The following is a 20993-nucleotide window of genomic DNA, read 5'->3' as shown; positions in this document are numbered from 1 at the left end:
TGCGAACAGCCTGATAAGGAATTCTGTGTAAAACATCTATAAAATCTCTAAAGAAAGAAAATATTATCTCCCCAGCTACGCACCAGTTACGAATTTAAGGCTTTTTAGAATAGCGACAGTGTAAACGTCGTCTTAGCGCAAATCTACAAAAGATCTGTCATGTGCAGTTGCCTCAACGGCACGGCAGTGCCGTCTATGAGACCTGGTACCAGTGCATAATACACTGAAACCAAAATTTCCCAACTTGCCATCACTGGCAACCTGGTATACGAGAAAGGTCGGGCATACACAGCCACTATATCATTGGACCGCTCCGTTGCACCGCTTCTACTTTGTGGCTGAATCCTGATGACCGGGCAGCTGATTATTCAGGCTGCAAGTCGAGATTGGCTTCAGTGTCGCAATCTGACCTCGGTATGCCACAGCAGGGCTAACTTGCCTTAGCCCCCACTCAATAGCGACTTGTCACTTTCACAAAAACAGAAGCATCGTCACTGCTTGAGTAAATAAAAAAAAAAAAAAGAACAAGCGAGAGAGGGAGTCAGCAAATGGAAACGGCACGCCATTGACCCTTCTTTCGGCAGGAGAAGCGTTCCCACAAGGTCGCGATGCCAGTCTCATACTCTTCAACAACAACAACGACAAGCACCACCTGGAGTTTTTACACATTTCTTGTCCGCACAGTACGGGCAGCTCAGAGTGGAAGACGCTCGTGTGTAGGCATCCGTGGCAGCAGCAGCAAAAGGGAGGAGTCTCTGACGTCGTCCGTCCGAAGGTCGGTGACGGGATGCTGGGATGATCCGCGCCGACTACGTCTCCGGCGTTGAAGGGAAGGGATGCCGGCGACGAGAGTGGAAGGGTTGTCGGAAAAGCGAAGCTGCCGCTGTCACTCTCAGCTTCTTCTTCAAGGAGGAGGTTGGAGGGGGGGAAGGAGAAATGAGGGAAGGAACGTTCCTTCACTCGAATCCTTCTCTCCGCCCAGAATCTGGAGCATCCGAAGAAAGTGAAAACTCCGTTCCGCCGGCTCCGGGAGAGGGGTCACGTGGTCTGGAGGATGGTTTCCTGTATATAAGGTCCCGGCGGTGCCCTCTCAGAGGTGCATCTCCCCTCATATCATCCCCGAGTGAGTAGCCGTGTGTGCCCCGGTTGTACACGGACGAGCAGGGGTCCCCAAAAGCACGACGCTCGTCGCGCTCCACGAGGAGCAGACGTCCCCTTCGAAGACAGTGTGGTGGTGATCGTCACGACTCGCCGTCAGCGTTTCGGCGGTGGGCCCCGTAGAGCCAGGCGCACAGGTAAGAGGTGAAACCGGGCGCCATGAGTTGTCAATGCCCAAGTGCCGCCCGGAGGCTTGTAAAGAGAGCTGCTGCTGTTGCCGATGCTTCTCCGCCGCCTACCACTCCCCGCCGGCTAAACAACGGCTACCTCCACCCCGCCTCCCCGGCTACCTCCTGGCGGCGCTTTCACGGCTTCGAGTGTTCCTCCTTGGATATACTACACCGCGGACCTGACGTCTTGTTTCCCGCCAGTACTTTCTATCCTCATGCTTCCGTTCTTCACTGCTTCTATCTTTTTTTCTTTTTTTTTTTGTGCCTCCACAACGTTAATTTATTTAGTTACCCGAGCGTGATCAAGTGCGCGCAATGTTTTCTTGCCCATGTGATCTCGCACACTCCATTTTCTTTTTTTTTTTTTAATTTGTGAAAGAGCTGATTGATTGGCAGGGGTTAAAATCGTGCCCCTGTTTGATGGCAGTAACTATGTGTGCAAAGTGGAACACGAATCGATACTGCATCAAAACAGAACAAATTTACCTTGTAACTGTTTATTTTCTGCCGGTAAACTAGAACTCGTTGTGTGTCTAAAGAAAGTACAGTTTTCCGCAAAAGTTTTCAGACCATGGTGAACTAGGACTTGTCCATGCCCTCGGTTTCCTTGCGGCCTGAAAGCACAGTATGAAATCAGTTAAGCAAGTTCTGCATGTCCATAGGCTGCACGTTTGGATTTATTGACTTCCTATATTCCGACAAATGTTGTGGTAAGCTTCAACGCTCTATTCTGCTGCACGTGAATCACTGCCTATTGCGACTGATGGCTTCGTGACGAAAGGAAGTAAAAAGGAAGTAAAAAAGATTTAGGTAAAATTAATAGCACACGTGTATGTTTCACTTTTACGTTCGCCTTGTTACTTACGCAGAAGATTTCCATTAAATACGATGTATCAATCAACCCTCAGTGAAATAATATCTTAGAAAACCTAATTACTTAGGCACCGCGAATGAGTAAGTTTCCTGCGAAGGCAATTGCCATTTTGGGGCAAATGTAGTAAAACAAAAACAATTACAATAGAAAATCTAAGCCACAAGGTATTCTTCGGTCCCATATATGGTCCGGAAAAAAAAGAAAATAAAAAAGAACGGAAGAGCACATAAAAGGTCAAGCCATAAATTCGTGGATAGGATTACAGTTAAGCCTTACAGATGCTTTTAAGCATTCAGCAGCAAAGCATGCTTAGTAGAGGGACTTGTCCCGAGGCCTCATCTACCTAACCTGAAATGAAAAAAAAAAAAAAAAAAAAAAAAACGCGACAAGACTGACGCGCATCTCTCAAGCTAGTTTCGGCGCCAAATTATAAAAAAACGTTTCGCCACACTATTTTCCGCAGCCCGAAGAGCATGTCGCTTGGGCGAGTATCGGGGTGTACCCTTGAATACATCAGCGCGCTTCTGCCGCCGTGCCCATCGGAGCGTGGACGGCAGCGCTACGCCCAAGCGAGGCGCTGCTTTTGTCGCGCTCTCGCGACCTTCAAGACAGTCCCGAACCGTATCCGGCGCCCATGTATTTGTGCAAAGGAGAGCATTTTTGAGCGCATGCCTGCTCCGTGGTTTCCAAATGTAGCAATCTTGCGCAGGTTTCCGCCGAGTCATCGTGCATGTATTACCACTCAGGTGTGAATTGATCACCGTGATAAGAAGAAAAGCTCGCGACATTTCGACAACGGGAGACAGAAGCGGGTCACGTTTGCGTATTATTACGGGGAACAGGAAGTGCGAGACCAAGTGGCTTATAGGGTAATGCAATCTTATTGGCGTGACAGTTGAAGTGGGCCTTCCCGTATTACGTGAGCTTTGTGGGAATGCTGCCAAAGCGGCAACACCAGTCTTTGGCATCGGTGTTGCCATCGACGTTTGGTACTAAGGGTGATACTGACAACAGATTGACCAAGTTTTCAAGCCTATATATCATCATGGCAAGGTGCTCGTCTAACGGACTGTTCACTGCATATTATTTAATCGAATATAATATGAAAGGTAGTGTTCAACAGCCTCGGAAAGGAACAACGCATTACAAAGCCCTGGAAGCCGTAGGCGAGTGTGTCTATTTAGAACAGGTAGTAACCGCAGGTCCGGACTACGAACAGGAAATAACTAGGAGTATAAGATTGGGATGGAGCGCATTTGACAAGTGCTCGCCGGTTATTACTAGTAGTTTTGCGGTATCCCACTCAAGAAGAAAGTACGTACAAAACAGTGGCGTCTTACCGGTACTCACCTACGGGGCTGAAACAGTCTAACGAAAAGAGCTCTACTTAAGTTGAGAGCTTTGAACAGAAAATGGTAGATATAACTTTATGAGATAGGAAGCGTGCAATGTGGTTCAGAGAAATAACTCGAATTAATTACATCTTAGTGGAAATCAAGAAGAAGAAATGTAAATTGAGAGGACATGTAATGCATAGAGGGGATAACCGATTGACGCTAAGGGTAATGAATTGGGTTCCAAGGGAAGATAGCTTAGCAGTGGGCGGCAGAAGGTTAGGTGGTCGGATGGGGTTAAGAAGTCTGTAGGGGTCAAGTGGGTGCAGCCAGAACAAGATCGGTTTGATTGTAGAAGTATGGGGAAGGACTTCGCCTGGTAGTAATTTTATCTGACTGATAATGATCATAATGATCAATAAAATAATTAGAGTTTTTAAGCAGGCTTTATTAAGGATTTCATCCCAAGAGCCTCCTTTTTTTCTAATTGTTATTCTTTTCTCTCATAGCAGCTTAAATAACAGCGCTTGTGAATGGTTAAAAAGTTGCCGCCTTTGTTTTTGCGCGCTAAATATTGCCTAGCACAAAGAACAGTGTATGAAACCTGCCGTGTCTAGTAGCCTAAAACCCCATTCTCCTCATTCGCCGAGCCCATGCAGGCCTTCTCATTATTAAAATAAATGTTCACACAAAATCAACATGTACATCTACAAGACTAAATGGGGACTGAAGACACGAAACTCCCCATGCTCAGATGATAGAAAAAAAAGTTAAATGTAAGACAGGTCGATTAACGACGCGTAGCTCTGAAGGATGTAAAGAACCAAAGAAGTCAAGTTTTCAACTATACCCATATGCCTTCTATCCGTCATATACCCATATGCCTTCTAATTTCTCAATTTCCCACACAGCAGCCAAAAGTCACACCATACGTTGCAATAAAGGCATTGCTCATTTTTCAGTTATTACTGGATCACACACAGGCATCGCGAAACGTTCGCTAAAATGGCATTTACCTGTTACGTCTTGCGAAGATACGCAATCGGTGACTTATTTCTCGCACCGTTAGCGCATCATATGTCGGGTGGAGCTCGCTAATAAATGTTAGCAAAATTAAGGAAAAAAAAAACAGAAATGAAGGACAGGGCAGGAACGACAAAAATAAGCACGAGCAGACGAAACCGGTACGAACCACATGACCAAAGCGCCAGTAGAGAAGAAAAAAAAAAAGACGATCGTCGGAGTGTGGTCACCGAATCCGCCGCATCAAAGGAGCTTTGTTATGACCATAACCTTAAACCAAACTGTCAGCCTCTCTTTCGCATCACGCACCCGCCACCCACCGCGACGTGGCTCAAATTTAGCGGTTCCCGCATCTTCTGCCACCGAATATACGGCAGCTAGTCCCACACGCCCCATCTCGCTCATCTTCCCTACGTTCTGGTTTGAGCAGGAAAGCTCAAGATGACCCAGAGACAGCACACCGTAGCAGGTATTGCATATCCTTACTGTGTTTTCCTCGGTTTCAGCCGTTTCATGTGGCAATGGCTCGCCTACACTATATCCTGCGTTCTCGACGAAAGAGGAAGAAGAAAAAGAAAAAAAAAACTTAGAAATGAGGCCGTAGCAATAACAACAATAATAAAAAAAACTAACAGACTAACAGACCACTTTCGAGTCCCGAAAAAGACCGTAGCCAAAGAAAGCCGCCCAACGTCCTCTCCACTGGACCTGGCAGCTACAGGTGCCGAGGAAAGGGCAGTTCCTCATCGGGCCGGAACACGCGCCTCTTGAGGTGATTTTATGTACATTGTCGGCTGTCCCGAAATGTCGGCGGGCCTCCGGCTCCGGAGCGGTAGCACGCGCCGCCATTCGAAAGGTGAAAGGCCTTCATCGCGAAAGCCATCTCCGCTGACACCTCGTTGGTGCGCGTATCTATGCGGCAACTGTCTTCGCCAGCTTCCCTCTTCGGGCGCCAGCCTATTTCGGAACCGCCGCCGCACACTCGCTCTCGTTACAATGGCGGCGGCAATGTTTGAGTGACGTCTTAGGGGCGCATTAGAAAACAATGCACCTCGCAGCAGCCACGGCGTTAAGGAGATGCAGACGACGGTCGTCGTCTGCATCCTCTTTTAGCGTCGTCTGCATGCACGCTGTCGCATAAATGTGCATTATGGGCGACAATCTCGTGCCTCCATAAAAGCGCCGTTGGGGGCGCGCTCGGCAGCCCCTATGATGCTACAGGCGAGGCGTCGTATAGACACCTGTGTGCACAGACAGATTGCGACTGCACAAAGGCGCCTACGAGCGGCTTCCTCTTCCTAACGATAGTCGTCTGCTGAGAAATAGAAAGAAGAGAGTGGAAGAGGTAGACAGTCATCCCAATTAGTTGAAACAGGACACAGACGTCAGAAGAGCAGTTTTTCGTATGTTAAAACAGGAAACGAGGTAAATGCACGCTATAGCCCAGGGGTTTTAAAAGGGAAATCATCTGTACTCACATGACAAGCTTCGAGGGTGCCTTTATAGGTTGTAGCGAGCAGTTTAAAGGAAGAAATTATTTAACTTGGTAAACGAAAAAGACTCGAAGTATAACTTTCAAGAAACAAATCTTTGACATATGCAATCGAACAGAGATCTTTTTCGTGTAGTTAGGAGCTATATAAAAGAAGAAAGAGATCAACGTGGTGCTACAGTGTTAAAAAAGAACAGAACAAAGCAAAGGAGCAGTAGGCCGTGACGAAGCGTCACCAGAACCTTAAGAAAGGACGCACAGTAAAGATTCAGGCAACACCGGCTTGTCAGAAACAAATTCAAAACACTCCCGAATGGGATTAATGGCGCTTCGTTGGCGTTCGCCAGCTATGTGCCAACCGCGCTCCACAACGAAGCTTTCTTTTTCTCTTGCGAAATGCTTTCTGCGGTGGAGAGGAACCTAACAGAGCGTCGGGAACTAAAACGTCGTGCTCCACGTGTCGCGTCTGCGGGGCGACGGCGACAGTGAGCGATGATACGACTGACGAGATGCAGCGCTCAGGATTTGGACGTGTTTGCTTTTGCGGAGACAGCGCAGGTCACTCACACCTGCGTACACGGCATTGCAACAGTTTTCGCATCGAGCGATAGCACGCACCGCGTCTGTAGGGACAGAAAAAAAAAAAAAAAAAAGGCAGTACAGTTGTTCCGATTAATGGGTCATACGCTGGTACCGATACGTTTTCTCGCCAGGCCTGCAGACGATCGTCTTGGTGGAAAATGTCACAGACGACGATCCCGAATACCCTAGCGACGCATACAGATATTGTTTTAGTCACCCTATTTCATTTACTTTCCTCAGACCATCTTTTTGAAAGCAGCATTATTCTTTTAACTGTGCACGTGGTATTTTACTCCAATACCACAAAGAATGAAAAGCTGACATCAAGTACAAAGTCTGACGTGCCTCATGCATCTCACGCTTAGCTTGCGTACCCCCACGCGGAAAAAGAAAACGAAATAGAAATATGCAATCCGCGTTCCATTTGCATTCTGACAGCTTGTCATGACAAAATTAGACCTCACACTTTTTTCTCCATTATAAAGTACTAGTTTCCGCGATTGATTGCTTTGGAATGTGTGCAACGTACGAAATGTTGAAGTATAGTAAGTAGGTGAAATATAATATAGTGAAGTAAGGAAAGAATGAGGGACTCTTCGGGGCAGCTAAATATATACGCCAAAACAGCTTCTTCTTAAACTCTGTAACTCTGTGGCGTAGCAACAGAGCGTTATGATCCACTCGCACTAAGCGTATTTCTTTGGAACACAAACACGAAAACCCCTACGTACTTCGGTATGAACGAACAGTAATGCAAAAACGCGATCAAAGCTAAGAGGGTCGAAATAACATGAATACGCCGAAATTTTAAATAACACAGAGACATATTCTATGCCCCTGGTACTAAAACGCAATAATATTCGGTATACACTTAATACAGTAATGACGTTCAGCTTCGCATGGGTGCTAACTACTTCAACGTTTCAAACCAGTGTTCTGCTGCTGTCACTTCCTTATTCAGCCTGCGTGCAGTTTATAGCGAAGCATCCCTGTAGAGCATGTAGAGACATCGACTTCTTATCCAGGCCGCCGCCTCCTCGTTTCATTTTTTTTTTTTTTAGTATTACGCTCTAAGTATGTATAAACACGTGACTGAATACCAGGTTCCATTAAGAACAGCGCCGAGAGAGATCAAGGAGGCTTATACGCCCATACGCTCAGTAACAAGCCAACTAATGATTCGCGTTGACCCGACTTCCTCGAGGGTCGCAACTCGCTCGTGAATTCTATTCGGTCAGTCTGTCGGCGTCTTTATGCACGGTTCAATTTACCAGCGACTCATCGCATGTAGAGGAATACCGGGCGAACTCTGCCTCGCGAGATCAAGAAGTGATGTAGGAGAAAAAGCACATGACAGAAAACAAAGTTTGTCGGCTACTCAAGACGTTCTTCATACATCGTTTCGCTGCTTGCCGAAAGGAGCACTACGGTGATAGAAACCAGCTGAAGAGTCCACTGCGCTTCACGGAAAAGGAGCTATTTGTGACGCACCGTGCAGTCTCATCCTGCATTGCCTTAGCCAATGATTTCGTGCTGCCGTTTCATTTGCTGATTTCACTGACCAGCAATCATCTCCTGATGTTGTTCTTTATTCTTCATTTTACAGACCTCGAAATGTCTAAGTGAATGCATTAGGAACACCGCCACAATTCGATGCCCTTCTGGCATCTGCGGCTTATTAAAATAAGCAATGAACAGCAAGAAAAAACAAACAAAAACGACATGAGAAAACAAGAAATAGAAAAAAGCAACAAAGAGTTCCAACCTCTCTTTTCTCTCTAACCGACAGGTTACAGCATGGATGTGTAATCTTATGGCGCGCTCAAGGGCCGGTGATGGTTTCCAATGGCATCGTTTCTTTATACGCCGTTTACAATGCTCCATTTGGAGCACTTTTAAAAACTGCTGCCTGATTGCCGAGTTTAGAAAATTGGTATGCTTGTCTCCCGTGTGTGTGCTGGTGATCGTGGCTGAAAGCCGATCGCTTCCCGCGCCTTTGCAGTTTGGATGATTCTCAGATTATTCAATTTTGTTAAACAATCCGTTTGTTTTCTTGCAGGATGAAGTCCCTGCTAGTCCTCTTCGTGATCGGTACGTATCATACCGGTGTCCTGATCAACGCCATTTTCACTGCAACTGGGAGCATTAATGCAGATATTGCCGCTTATGTGCAGAGAGTGAGGCATTGATTAGCCGATCAAAGTTGTAATTACTACGATGAAAAATGGTGGTTGTATCATCGCTACTTAAGTCCTTTTAGGATACCTAGTTAAAAAGGCCGCATCGAACAAAACAATAACAAGCAAAAAATGAAATGGAATTTTCAATGGACCGCCACAAATAAAAAACGCAGATCAAAACATATAGTAATATGACATTAAGAAATTATATATTGCTGAAATATTGATCACAAAGATCAAGGCAAACGGAGAGCAAATTTGAGTTTCGTCGTTGTACTAGAGACCAACTCAGCGCGTTTAATTATGCAGCTTACCAGTGTGGGAAATCGGCTAATTGAGCCTGGTGGAACCAAAACCTGGTGGGTGTGGCTAGCGCAGATACCACAGAGAAAGTGGCGGCTCTATGAAAAATAGCCTCAAATAGCCGCCGTTTGTCTGGATCCAGTCTTATCACCCAATATTATCTATATAGCGATAGCGTTAAGGTCGGCGTTCCAAGTACTTACTGCGAGCGGGCTCTGTACCGTAACCATTTCGGTGCTTTCGCTCTGGTTAAAGACAAGCACCGCTATTGCTATTGCGACGACGGTACAAGACTTCTTACTTGCTTACAGTGAAACACTGTAAGAGATACATTCATGCTGGAAGGATATTAGTCTATAGCTGCTTGTTGCAGATGCGGTCGCCTCTCTCTCGCTTATGAAGACGCGTTATGACACATCTAAGCACATCGAACAAATCACCAGTTGACGAAAGACATTCATGGAAGAAGTGCTTTTAATCTCCTCATCTGCTTGCTTTTTTTTTTTTTTCAGAAGCCTCTCTCTTCGCCGGCGGCATTGCCAGGGTAAGACTAATTATCCAACTAAATTGTTGTGTGTGTACGTTGTGCAGTCACTGCAGTGGCCCTCACCACCCAATTAGTGAAACCATCGCTTCTAATGTGACTCAACGCACTGGGTCTGGTGGCTATGGCAATCAACTTCTTCGCTCTTTCGTGGTTTGCCCTTTTGATGGAGATGAGCTTGAAAAGCTTCCTTGTACAGGAATTTCAGTGAGAACTAAACAGGGCCAAGTGGTAGAAATTAAACCAGCCCCCTCCACTATGGCGTGACAGTCCACTGACTGCGAATTTTGATGTATCTAATAATGAACAACTTAGACGAGCGGGTTTATTAGTCCCAAACTACTGCAGTGTGAACCACAATGGGGCAGGATGGGGCAGGATGGGGCAGGAGACCCCACATCGCATGCGTTGTCTACGGTCTTCTCTCCTTATCCCCGCTGCGCTGCGCACTACAACATATTCATTATTTCTTGCTACAGAAAGCTTTCTATTGTTAAAAGATACTAAAGTAGAAATTCATATAATCTTTTCAGATAATTGTGCAAGTCCGCGTTTTAGACGCCAAATGAAGGCGTCCATTGCTAGCGATCCCACTTGGCGACTGTATACATTCGGATTTCCCGATTCTCCAGGACGCAGGCCATGCTAAAGTTCCTGTTGCAACGAACGTGGTCAGAAAAAAAAAATGACAAAACGACACTGCGATTTCGCGAGGTTAAACCGTAAGACCGGTACCATATAAAGTAAACCATTGAAGAGCCAAAGCCTAAATGCTCCCAGGGCGTGCGCTTTAAAGGCCTGCCATTGTGTGGTACTAGTAACAGGACGCGTTGCTAACAAGGTGCACGATATGATTGGCTGCCTTGCCTCTTTCGACCCCCCCCCCCCTCACTCCTTCCCCAGAAATAAAAAAAAAAAGATATTACCATGATACCCTGCTTAGTAGAGGCGTACGGCCCCGAGATATTTGCCAGCGCTTCCCCACCACCGCTTCGACTCAGTATATAGTTACGGAAGCTGGCTATCCTCGCACAGCGAGGCTTTTCTTATCTCTCTGTAAAACACTTCCAGAACAATGGCGGTCCAAATTATGAAGCGTCAACAGTTTTCTCCCTTCACTTCGAAAAATGAAAAGAAATTATAAACGAATAAAAAAACAACAACAACCAAGAACGAACCCCACGGAGTCTTCGTTGAGCGGTATAATGAAGACAAAAAGCGCGACGGCCAGCTGCTCTCTTCCCAAGCGCGACGCGAAGACACTGTTATCGCGCTGGATCTCACGTTCAACGGGCACTCGCGCATAGCAAGCAGCCACGGGAGCCTCCTTCCGTACACGCAGCCTCCGGTCGCCACAGTCCTCCATTCAGAAGCCCTCGCCCCGCGTAGACAGGCGCGATTAACGCGTGTTTTGTTTTCTTCGCTCCTTATTCCAAGCGCCCCACTTTGTCCCTCTTGTATGCGGCAGAGAGAGCGTCGCACGGTTCGCCCAGCTGCAGGGACACTTATTTGGGAGAAACGGCTAGGATGTTTTTAATGAAGCGAGTAGCGCTAATCACCCCCACATACCGCACGCCACCTTTGGTGTCCGGTTAGAGAAAGAAGCTGGGAAATCGCTGTGGGGTCAGGGGAGGGGAAAAGAAATAGAGGGAACGCCACAGAGGTCGAAGGGCGCGGAAGCCCGTCTATGGAAGTCAGCCGACGACAATTTCGACCGTGTTTAACGACCACGCGTAGCGGAGGTTCAAGAAGGAGACGAGGGGCCGACTACGAAACCAGTACTGCCGCTTGGCCTGTTTCGTTCTTCAAATAGTAGCAGCTCCTCCTCCTCTGTGTGTAGAAACTCAGCGCCCACACATGTGCATAACCGTGTCGCCGGCCATAGTGTAGTGGGGGCACATACCCCAGCGTGCAATCTAGTCTGAAGGGCCTGACAGTGTCGGAGGTCGGCCGTTCCGTAAAATCCGCCAGACTACCTGGGGCCGGTGGCCGATGGAAGAAAGTAACGACGACGTCCGCCGATGTGGCGTCGGCAGCGGCACGAACGCGAGGCTCTAAGTTTAGAACAAGAGTGCGACCGACCACCACTGCCTCCCTCCCTCCCTCCCTTCATCTTGCCTCATCCTCGTTCATTCATGGTCAGGTCTTGTCTCCGCGCGCACACTTTGCCGGCGGCCCCTGCTACACTTCGCCCGCACTTCCACTTCTCTTCCCTTGTACCACCTGCAACAACAGCATATTGGCTCTCACGCTCTACCTTTGTCTCTCGACTGTGCAACCGAATCAGCGAGAGCATAGCGGCAACCGCAGAGGGGCTGGAGTGAGTGGGGGAAGGGGTAGAGGGGAAGGTATGAGTGTCCGCCAAGGAAGTCGTGATCGGCGAATCTGCATCGTTTCAAGGTGCACCATACGCGGCGTGGAGGAGCAATGCCGTTTAGGCCGACTGGCCGGTCGGGCCGAAACAAAAATGAAGAAATTCTTTTTTGGTTGAGTTTTGCCCTGCAGGCCCCCGCCGACCAACCTACGTGCGTTCTTTGCTTCCTTCTTTTCTTCACAGTTTTTTATTCGTTGTCCTTTTACATACTTTCTGAGTCCTCCGGGTTGCTATTCGTCTAGTTACTTTTTGTCTTGCTGCCCGCTCTGCCATTGTTCGGGACAGGAATAAGGTCACGACGCTGAGACTGACGCCGTTCGACTCGGTATTCGCGGCAGGCCTAGACAAGAACGAGGCGTCTTTTCTCCTAAAGACAGTGCCACTTTACCACGTGTTTTCTTCCATACGTCAACTGTTTTGAGCCGTCTTCCTTGCGGAAAGACAGGTGCCGCTGCCGTCTTCGAGTGCATTTTAAGATGTATTTACGAACATTTTTCTTCCTTTTTCAAAGATCAGTAATGAAACAAACAGAAGTACATAAACATAAAAGGAATCAATCATCTTTCGGTACGCGAGGGAACGTCGGTTTAGAGTATTTGAAGAGGCGCACGCACTTCCATCTTGTAGACAGCCGCGGGCCTCGACCAAATATTCCAAAAGCCCCAATTCCGTTCCTCTCTGTCTATTACTTCTTTGTCTTACCGCTCATGCTGCTTACTTCGCTGCAGAGCCCCTTCCGTTTCTTTGAGCACCGCACCTTCTGCTGTTCACTCACGTTACGTCGATCTGTGCCGTGAACAAAGACACATTTACCTTTTGTTACTTGCGTCTTTTTTCCTGTCCTTTTTCACTCGCTGTTATGCGGGAACCGCGCCCGCCTTGTCGTCGGCGAAGTCTTTAACCTCTACGAAGAGAGAAGGGGCACCGACGACGACAAGACCGCGGTGATGCCATTCCCGGAAGTGAGCGAAGGAATGGAAAAGCTAAAAGGAAAGCGATAAGGAACGAGATCAACACGAAAACATGGGCACTCTCCGCGTAGAGGAGCTCAAAGGGTTCGTCAGACAGGCAGCCACGAGCATCGAATCGGGGAATTAAGAGCGTGGACAAAACGGTAATGACGTAATGAAGTGGGAAAACAGAGGCAGTTGTAAAAGTTGCAGGGAAGACTCCAGAAACAGGAGGTTCTGTGCAGTTTCTCAGGATTTCAACAGTCACCGTCCAGTGTTTAATGAACAGCGCCAGTGCGCTGGTACACTCTACCAACTTAAAGAGAAGGTCAGGAAAGGCAGGAAAACGGGCTCTGATCGAATAACGAACCCCAATAAAAGTTCCACCCAAAAGCTTCGTCTTCTTCAAGATCGTGGGCCGGACTGCGAAGAAAATAAAGAGGCAATTGAGGTTAGCATCTTGTGAAGCCTACGGGTCGAAGCTTTCTTCGAAATATTTTTTCTCGTTCCCTCTCCGTTTCTCTTTCTATTCCGTTCTGCACATCTTGATTACCACTTTCCAGATGGGAGAACAATATGGTCTTTAGAGCGCTATCGTTTAGAAGGACGAATACAGGATGAAGCGAGAACGTTTTTTGCGATGCTGAGGTCGTCGTCCAGGAAAAAACATTTGCAGACTGTTTCTCTAAAGGACACCTCTGTGACATTTACTTTTAGGATCGCAATAACAGCCGTCACGTATATTTAGCTTAATGCATCTCGGAAAGAGAACACCGAAAAATCATATTCGAGACGCTGCGTTTTCGTACTGTCAACTAACTTCGGAAGGGCTGGGCCAGACCTACTCTTGGCGTTCACAAGTTACTGCAATGTGATTGACTGAGGCATAGCCTGCTATCTGGCATTAGGCAGAGGTGCACAGTACATGCAAAACGTTGCCTCTGCAGGCACCCAGTGGGGAGAACGGAACTGCTCCAGGTGGCCCTGCTTTGGCAGCATGGTCGAGCTGCTTGCATCCCCCCGTTTTTCGCAGCTACAGTTGGCACTTCCCAATGCGGTGACCATAAAGTCGATTAGGAGCGAAATAGCTATTAATTTTGTTTTCTTCTACGCGAAGCAGTGGTTCCATGCCCTGGAGCATTTGCCGAGGAACGCTTCTTCTTATCCTTTTTCTTCTTCTTTTTTTTTGTTGCTTCGTCTATGGCGCCTCATTTCTTCCGAGAAAATTGCAGCTGATATATAAGTCCCGAACGATAAAGAACTCGGTAGTTAAAAGAAAATGCTGACCCTTCTACCTTGGCTGAAAAAAAGAAAGAGTTTAAAAAACAAGGAGCGGCAGAAGTTGTGGCAGAAGCACAGCAGTTGAACGCCCTAACCACTGCACCATTGCGGCGGTGCCTATGGCATGTAGATGAGAGAAGACGACGTAGAAAATGACTTCTTAATTGTTCTCAAGCACACGTTATTTTAGCGACATTTTGACCTCTTGAGTAGCCTCTCAAAGGCTACTGCATGGGTTCTGTTTACCGCCACAAAGCGCCTGCTTACTCTGAGCGCGCACACACGTAAGTGACGGTCATATAATATTTAAAATAAGACGACGCATTCGACACACTTCTGTCTCTTTCCCTCAGTACGACTATGTACTGCCAGAAACATCGCACGCTTCACAGCTCCATTCCCGTCATTTACCGCGTAGGCAGAACGGAGAAGAGGCGCATAAAAATCGTTCGAATCAGCACAAGGCAATGCAGGCCTTGTCAGGAGTGTAGCATTGTGTGTGATATGCCCAAAGCTGTGAATGCCGTCGGATCGCACACGCGCCGTCCGATTCCGGTCTCACGGATTGCGGGGCGTGTCAGGTCACAGCAGGGGAGATCGCTTGCCTGCGTTTAATCTGCCGGTGACAGAGTACGAGCCGCTGCATGACCGTCGTTGAGACGGGCACCACGGTATGAGTTCAGCGCGCGCGACTGACAGCGACATTGAGTATCTGCGTGGCGTAGAGCTATTTTTCTACTTGTTTCAAGAACTGCGAGCTTCGATAGGAAGCCGTGAGGGAGCCTCGGCGGTTCTTGTATCTTGTCCTTAAACTCGGGACGAGGAGGTACAGACACAGACCTTTTGTCTACCGTACAATGCTCAGTGACGGCATGCACTGGCCTAGTTAGTGCACTGAACGAGTGGTGTGACGTTGCTTTGGCGTAGCAATGTACAACACAACGAGAGCTGGTCGCGACGCCACGTGCTTTAATAATACTACCGATACAGCTGCAATGGTGATGCAATGTCTTCTCTGGGCCAATAACGCAAGCATTAGAAATAAGCCTAAAGTAACGGTTAAACGTTATCTCAGCGTACAATGGTGATGGGATTATAGACAAATCAATGTATTTAGGTATTCTAACATAAAAAGGACGCGTTTGATTTTTTTCACGAAGGAGTGTTCAGCAAAAAGGTTGTTAACCAAGAGTTTGCAAACGTAATCGCTTCCCTCAGTGGCGAAATTTACTGAACAAGCCTTAAATCACCCGTGTAGTATAGCAGCGAACGTCTTTCATTTTCATTCTCTCCCTTTTCTTGCCTTTCCCGCTTTCATTTGCCCAGAGTAGAGTTGGAGGCCAGAGCATGCATGCTCGTCTTTGCGACCACTCCAACCCCCAAGAGTTTGACAGCTACAGTGACGCGAAAAGCAGTTATTATATTTGTCGTTTTCCTAGGGGAAAACAGAGACGTTATTATAATTACTGAAAAAAAAAATAAAAGGAAGCATCGTTCGTGTCTACGATAGCATATATTGAGAAGATCCTCAACATTTCCTTTCCAACAGCGTTTTCCGGTTCAAGAAGCTTCCTGTAGCTACGCGCAAAACTCACTTCCACATATGTTCTTTCTTTCTCCAAATATACATGTTTCGTTACACGTGCTAGAAAAACCGCGTGCCCTTTTCTTGACCGTAGGAGCTCTCGCCTTCCTGGAAGCTTTATTTACCCGCCATAAATGTCTCTCTCGAAGAGTATGGAGAAGGCGTCGCGTAGCAGCCGAAGCCGCCGCCAGCGTCCAGAAACGCGGCGGCGATTTCGGTCATGCACAGAGGGAAGTCACGGCGATCTTTCAAGAAACTCGCTCGTCCACCAGCTCGTGGCTGCAGTGGCTGTAGAGCGCACACTCGTTCCGAAGCTACGGACCGCAAACTCTATTCGCTTATTCGCTTATTTGCTTACTTTTTTGCTGAATCGCTGTTGCCGCGGTATCTATATTGCCGCCTACGTTCTGCATTGGCTTCCTTATACATCATTAATTGACTCTATTACCGTTTAGAGGCAGGAAGGAGAAGAGCGTACAGAACCAATTTTTCTGAACTACGCAGTTCTTGCCCCGCAAAAGAGAATGTTGTGCACGGCTTTACGAGGAGAATTAGTGTGATACTGCGCAACGTCTTTACGTCTTTAGGTGCCTCCGTCATTTCGCGGGTGGTTGATTGCATAGGAAGTTTAACAGGAAATAGCTGCTTATCTGACTCAGCGGGCGGAGCTTTATGGTTCACCTCTTTGCCCTGCTCTGACTTTTGATGGCGTTGCCTTTCCCCGGGCGCGTTCTTTTATCTTTGTACGCAGCGACCGCCCGGCGGTTATGGCGGGGCTGACGAACTTCTCAACCAAATTTCCGGGCCAACCACACCGGCTCCGTCTGATTACGGCGACGTGCGCGATTACACAACCGGTGACCTCCCGGCGCCCCATGCTGGAGGGAACGGTGCCTTCCCGAACGGAGGCGGTGCTTATGGCCCCGGCCAGCAAGATGGAGGAGATGGTTTCGGACACACCCCCACCAATGGTCATGCTGGGCATAGCCTTGACACCCAGGCGCCCCATCACGCCGGAGGTTCTCACCACACTGGCGCTCCTCATCACACGGGAGCCACCCATTTCACCGGCGTTCCTCATCACACTGGGGGACCTCACCACACCGGAGCGCCTCACCATGCGGGAGACCTCCTTCAGACTGGAAGTCCTCACCATACTGGAGCTCCCCACCACACTGGAGCTCCCCATCATACCGGATCGACCCACCATACTGGAGCTCCCCACCATACCGGGGGACCTCATCATACCGGGCAGCCCCACCATACCGGTGCACCTCATGATACGGGGCTAACTCACCACACTGGAGGACCGCTCCAGGGCGGGGACCTTGTTCACACCGGAGGTCCTCACCACACCGGCGTAACGACGCACCACACGGGCACTCCTCATCACACGGCCGGGCCTCACCACGGAACGGGACCACACATCGGCGGCGCACCGCACCACGCAACTCCCGGACCGTATGGGCATACGGCAGGGCCCGATTACACGGGAACGACCACATTTCCTGGTAGTGGTCACACTGGTCACGTTCCTGCAACGGGAGACGGCGCTCACACTGGAGATCGATTCGAACCATTCAAGGCCACTGGAACTCCAGTCCACGACTCTCACGTGGGCCACGGTGGTCACAGCGATCACGCTGCCCACCATGGGAGACCCGCTCCTGCCTACACTCCGGCTCACGGAGGCACCACAGGGCTGTCTCACGGTGGTGGAGCTGGACACGATACGACTTTCGAACCCTTCAAGACGACTGGACCTGGCTCGGAAGACTACCCAGGACCACAGAATGGACATGCTGGACCCGGTTTCGAGGGAGATGGAGTAACGGGTGGGCCTGCCCACACACCGACCCATGCAGTACCGGGCGTAACCGTACCGCATGCCTTCCCTGGCCATCCCCATACTGGAGCAGCCGGTGAACATGGAGGCGTAAATGGGGGTCCCGTCGGCGGCCACTTCCCATCCACAGAAGCCCCTTTCTTCGGCCTGCCGAAAATTTCGACACTACCTCCAGAAGGCGCTGATGGCTTCCCCCACGGTGGTCCACAAGCCGGTCAAGATGTTGGAGGTGGTCCACACGACGACGGACAGTACCACGGAGATGACGGCCAGTCATGGCCAGCTATCAGAGGTACGCCCGGACAGGACTATCCTGTCTACAACTCCATTCCAAGCACAGGATTCAGCTGCAAGAATCAAGAATATGCTGGATACTACGGTGATATGGACGCAAAGTGCCAAGTAAGTAGCGCTCCTCTGTCAAATCTACTGCCTATGAAGTACCTATCACGTTGTTACATGTGATCTTTTCCTATGCATATATAGCAGCCATATGATAATTATGCAAAGGTAAAATTTGTAACTGCTTGCACATTTGCCCTGGTCAGAAGAATGTCCGCGATGTTTGAGAGAAATATTCGCCGGGATTCTGCTTACGTTGGGATTTTACAATGAAGAATTTGTGTTGGCAATAAAACTGTGGGTAAATAAGATAAATTATTCCTGGTAGACCATCATCATCATCAGCCGGTATATACGCACTGCAGGGCGAAGGCATCTCCCATTTTCCTCCAATTAACTCGGTCCTGTGCTAACTGCTACAACTTGACCCCAGCGAATTTCTTAATCTCATCCACCCACCTAATTTTATGTCGCCACCTGCTATGCTTACCCTCCTTAGGAATCCAATTGGTTATTCTTAGAGACCATCGGTTATCCTCCCTTCGAACTACATGTCCTGCCCATGTCTATTTCTTCTTAATTTCGAATTCCACCTGCAAAAATGCAATTGTCTGAATAATAAACCGGATGAATGAATATGTGTTTTATTTACATCAATGGTGCCAATCTGGGAAGAGCATAGATTCTTAGTTCAATTACACCACCTACGGGGGCAGGAAATTTATTTGTCATATCAATATATAATCTTCTTAAAATACACTATGATATCACTTTATTCCTTCGCGTCGGCCAGTTATGATGATTTTTCAGTGCCGCTGCGGACAAACGCGTATCACATCGGCACGCAGTTAACTTTACAGAAATAAATACAATAACATATGTCCACATTTTCGCAGGTCTTCCACATATGCCAAGAAGACGGCCGACACGACGCGTTCCTCTGCCCCAACGGCACTGTCTTTAACCAGAGGTTCTTCGTTTGTGACTGGTGGTACAACTTCGAGTGCGACGAGACACCCTCGCTGTACCATCTGAACTCTCAGCTCTACGTCGCCCCAGAAGGTGCCGGTCCTGCAGGTGGCGTGCCGGGTGGTGTATACGGCGCAGCAGAGCCTCAGCATGGTGCACCAGAAGTAGGCGCACCCGATGCCACTCTAGGACAGTTTGGTCCACCCTCGACCGTGGGATATCCTGCAACTACCCCTTCCAGCTCGTTTACTGGAGCTCCCGGTGCTCCCCACACTGGTCCTGACCACCACGCTCCTGGACATACTGGACCCGCTATCCACGGTGCCGGACACACTGCGCCTGCTCATCATGGTCCCGGACATACTGCTCCCGCTCACCATGGCCCAGGGCACACTGGAACTGCCCACGACGGACAAGCCACACACGGCGGTATTGGTCACACTGGCCCAGCTGAGGGCGGCTTCGCTGACGGTGGCTTCACTGACGGTGCTCCCGGCTACGGCCCCACCGCTCACGTACCTGGCCACACAGGCCTCACTCACGGAGGTCCCGGTGTAACTCATGGTGCCCCACACACTGGTCCCACGCATGGCGGTCCCGGGTTTGGTGGTCCAGCCACGCACACCGGAGGCCCAGGACACGACGGCCCAGCTCACACGGGTCCACACCACGGTGGGACCACAAGCCTTGCTCATGACGGCCTGACTCATGGAGGACCACACGTCAGTGGAACCACGGGACCTGCCCACGATGGTTTCACACACGGTGGACCACACCATGGCGGCACCACTGGGCCTGCTCACGGTGGCCCTACTCACGGAGGACCACACCACGGAGGCACCACAGGGCCGGCTCATGGAAGCCCAGCACTTGGTGCTGATTTGACAGACGGTGACGAAGACGACTATGGCGATGCTGGCCGGCCTGGCTACGGCGCCGGAGGTCACAGGGGTGGCAAGATCAGCGCAGGCTTTGGGACTACGGCAGCCGACTACGCGGCAGGCGGAGATCACTACGCGACCGGAGGTGGAAGGCCAACAACCGCTGGCGGTCCGGCCCATGGTGGCCACACTGCTGCACCTGAGCTCCCGTCCCCGCATCACAATGGAAACGGCGAAAACGGAAACAGCGGACCTGACAGTGGCCAGCTCAAGTACCCTAGCTACTACTGAGCATATAGCGCCCATTACGGCTTCTCCCTTTTGTATGCTGTTAGAAATCGAGCGGTCTCTGTAAGATACCAATCCATGCGTGTTGTTGGGTCATATACAGCGAGTGCCGATGAGTGCGCGCGCGTAAGTGTGAGTGCTTCACCTGTCTGCGGAGGCGACTTGTACAGCTTGTCTCCGGGAGTGGCTGTGTTCATCGCAATGAGTTTACGTGCAACATGTTTGTTAAATTGTTACAAGTATATTATAGCAAAGAGGACAACACATATCTAATATATACCAGGGGATACCGGGAGTCCGACGCGTGTACTTGAGTTGGACACCTGGTCGGGGTGGCCTTCCTCCTGCTCTCTTTCTTGTCTCTCTGACTTGCTTGTTTGTCCGGCATAAGAGATCTACGAAGTGCACAGTATTTTGTAATTTATGCTTCCAGTCCTCTTTTCTATAATATATGTTTCGAAGTTGAAATAAAAGATTGTTTTGTTAAAAGCTCTACGATCCTCTTCTTGCGCCTGCACTACTCGCTTTGCATATATATGAAGCAGAGAGCGCCAGAGCGACGGTATAGCCTTCAGTAAAACATCTGGGGCCTAAGTGGTTTACTTATGAGCCTCGTAGTGTGGATCTCGTAGTATTCAAATAAGTGCCAAGTTCCGGAGGTGGGAAGGAAAGTTTTCTTCAGTTTCAAAGCATTTGGACTAAGGCTTGCAATGCACAATGCAAAGTCCTGAAATGAAACCCTTGGGCTGTCTAACTGACAAAAACTGCACATATCGAGCATCGGGCAAATCCATGCAGGGGTGGTGCCCATGAGATA

General features: G+C 49.0%; 1 protein-coding gene across 1 annotated transcript; it reads left to right on the top strand.

The window, feature by feature from the left end:
* Positions 1-1084: 1084 nt before the first annotated feature.
* LOC146207223 (uncharacterized) lies at positions 1085-20665 on the top strand. The gene is made up of 5 exons (XM_084576201.1): positions 1085-1295; positions 8693-8724; positions 9629-9660; positions 16602-18098; positions 18935-20665. The coding sequence occupies exons 2-5, from the start codon at positions 8694-8696 to the stop codon at positions 20177-20179; spliced, it is 2805 nt and encodes a 934-aa protein (XP_084432327.1). The 5' UTR covers positions 1085-1295; position 8693; the 3' UTR covers positions 20180-20665.
* The last annotated feature ends 328 nt before the right edge of the window (positions 20666-20993 follow it).

The sequence above is a fragment of the Amblyomma maculatum genome, chromosome 1, assembly GCF_055883805.1.
Source record: "Amblyomma maculatum isolate TAMU_Amacu chromosome 1, ASM5588380v1, whole genome shotgun sequence".
In the NCBI taxonomy this organism is placed as follows: Eukaryota; Metazoa; Arthropoda; class Arachnida; order Ixodida; family Ixodidae; genus Amblyomma; species Amblyomma maculatum.
This window is presented reverse-complemented; position numbering and strand designations above follow the sequence as displayed.

Bases quoted from the DNA above. Each gene is read 5' to 3' on its own strand.
- LOC146207223 (XM_084576201.1), top strand. From the start codon at position 8,694: ATGAAGTCCCTGCTAGTCCTCTTCGTGATCG. The intron at 8,725-9,628 runs GTACGTATCATA...TTTTTTTTTCAG, and splicing joins GCTAGTCCTCTTCGTGATCG to AAGCCTCTCTCTTCGCCGGC. The intron at 9,661-16,601 runs GTAAGACTAATT...CTTTGTACGCAG, and splicing joins TCGCCGGCGGCATTGCCAGG to CGACCGCCCGGCGGTTATGG.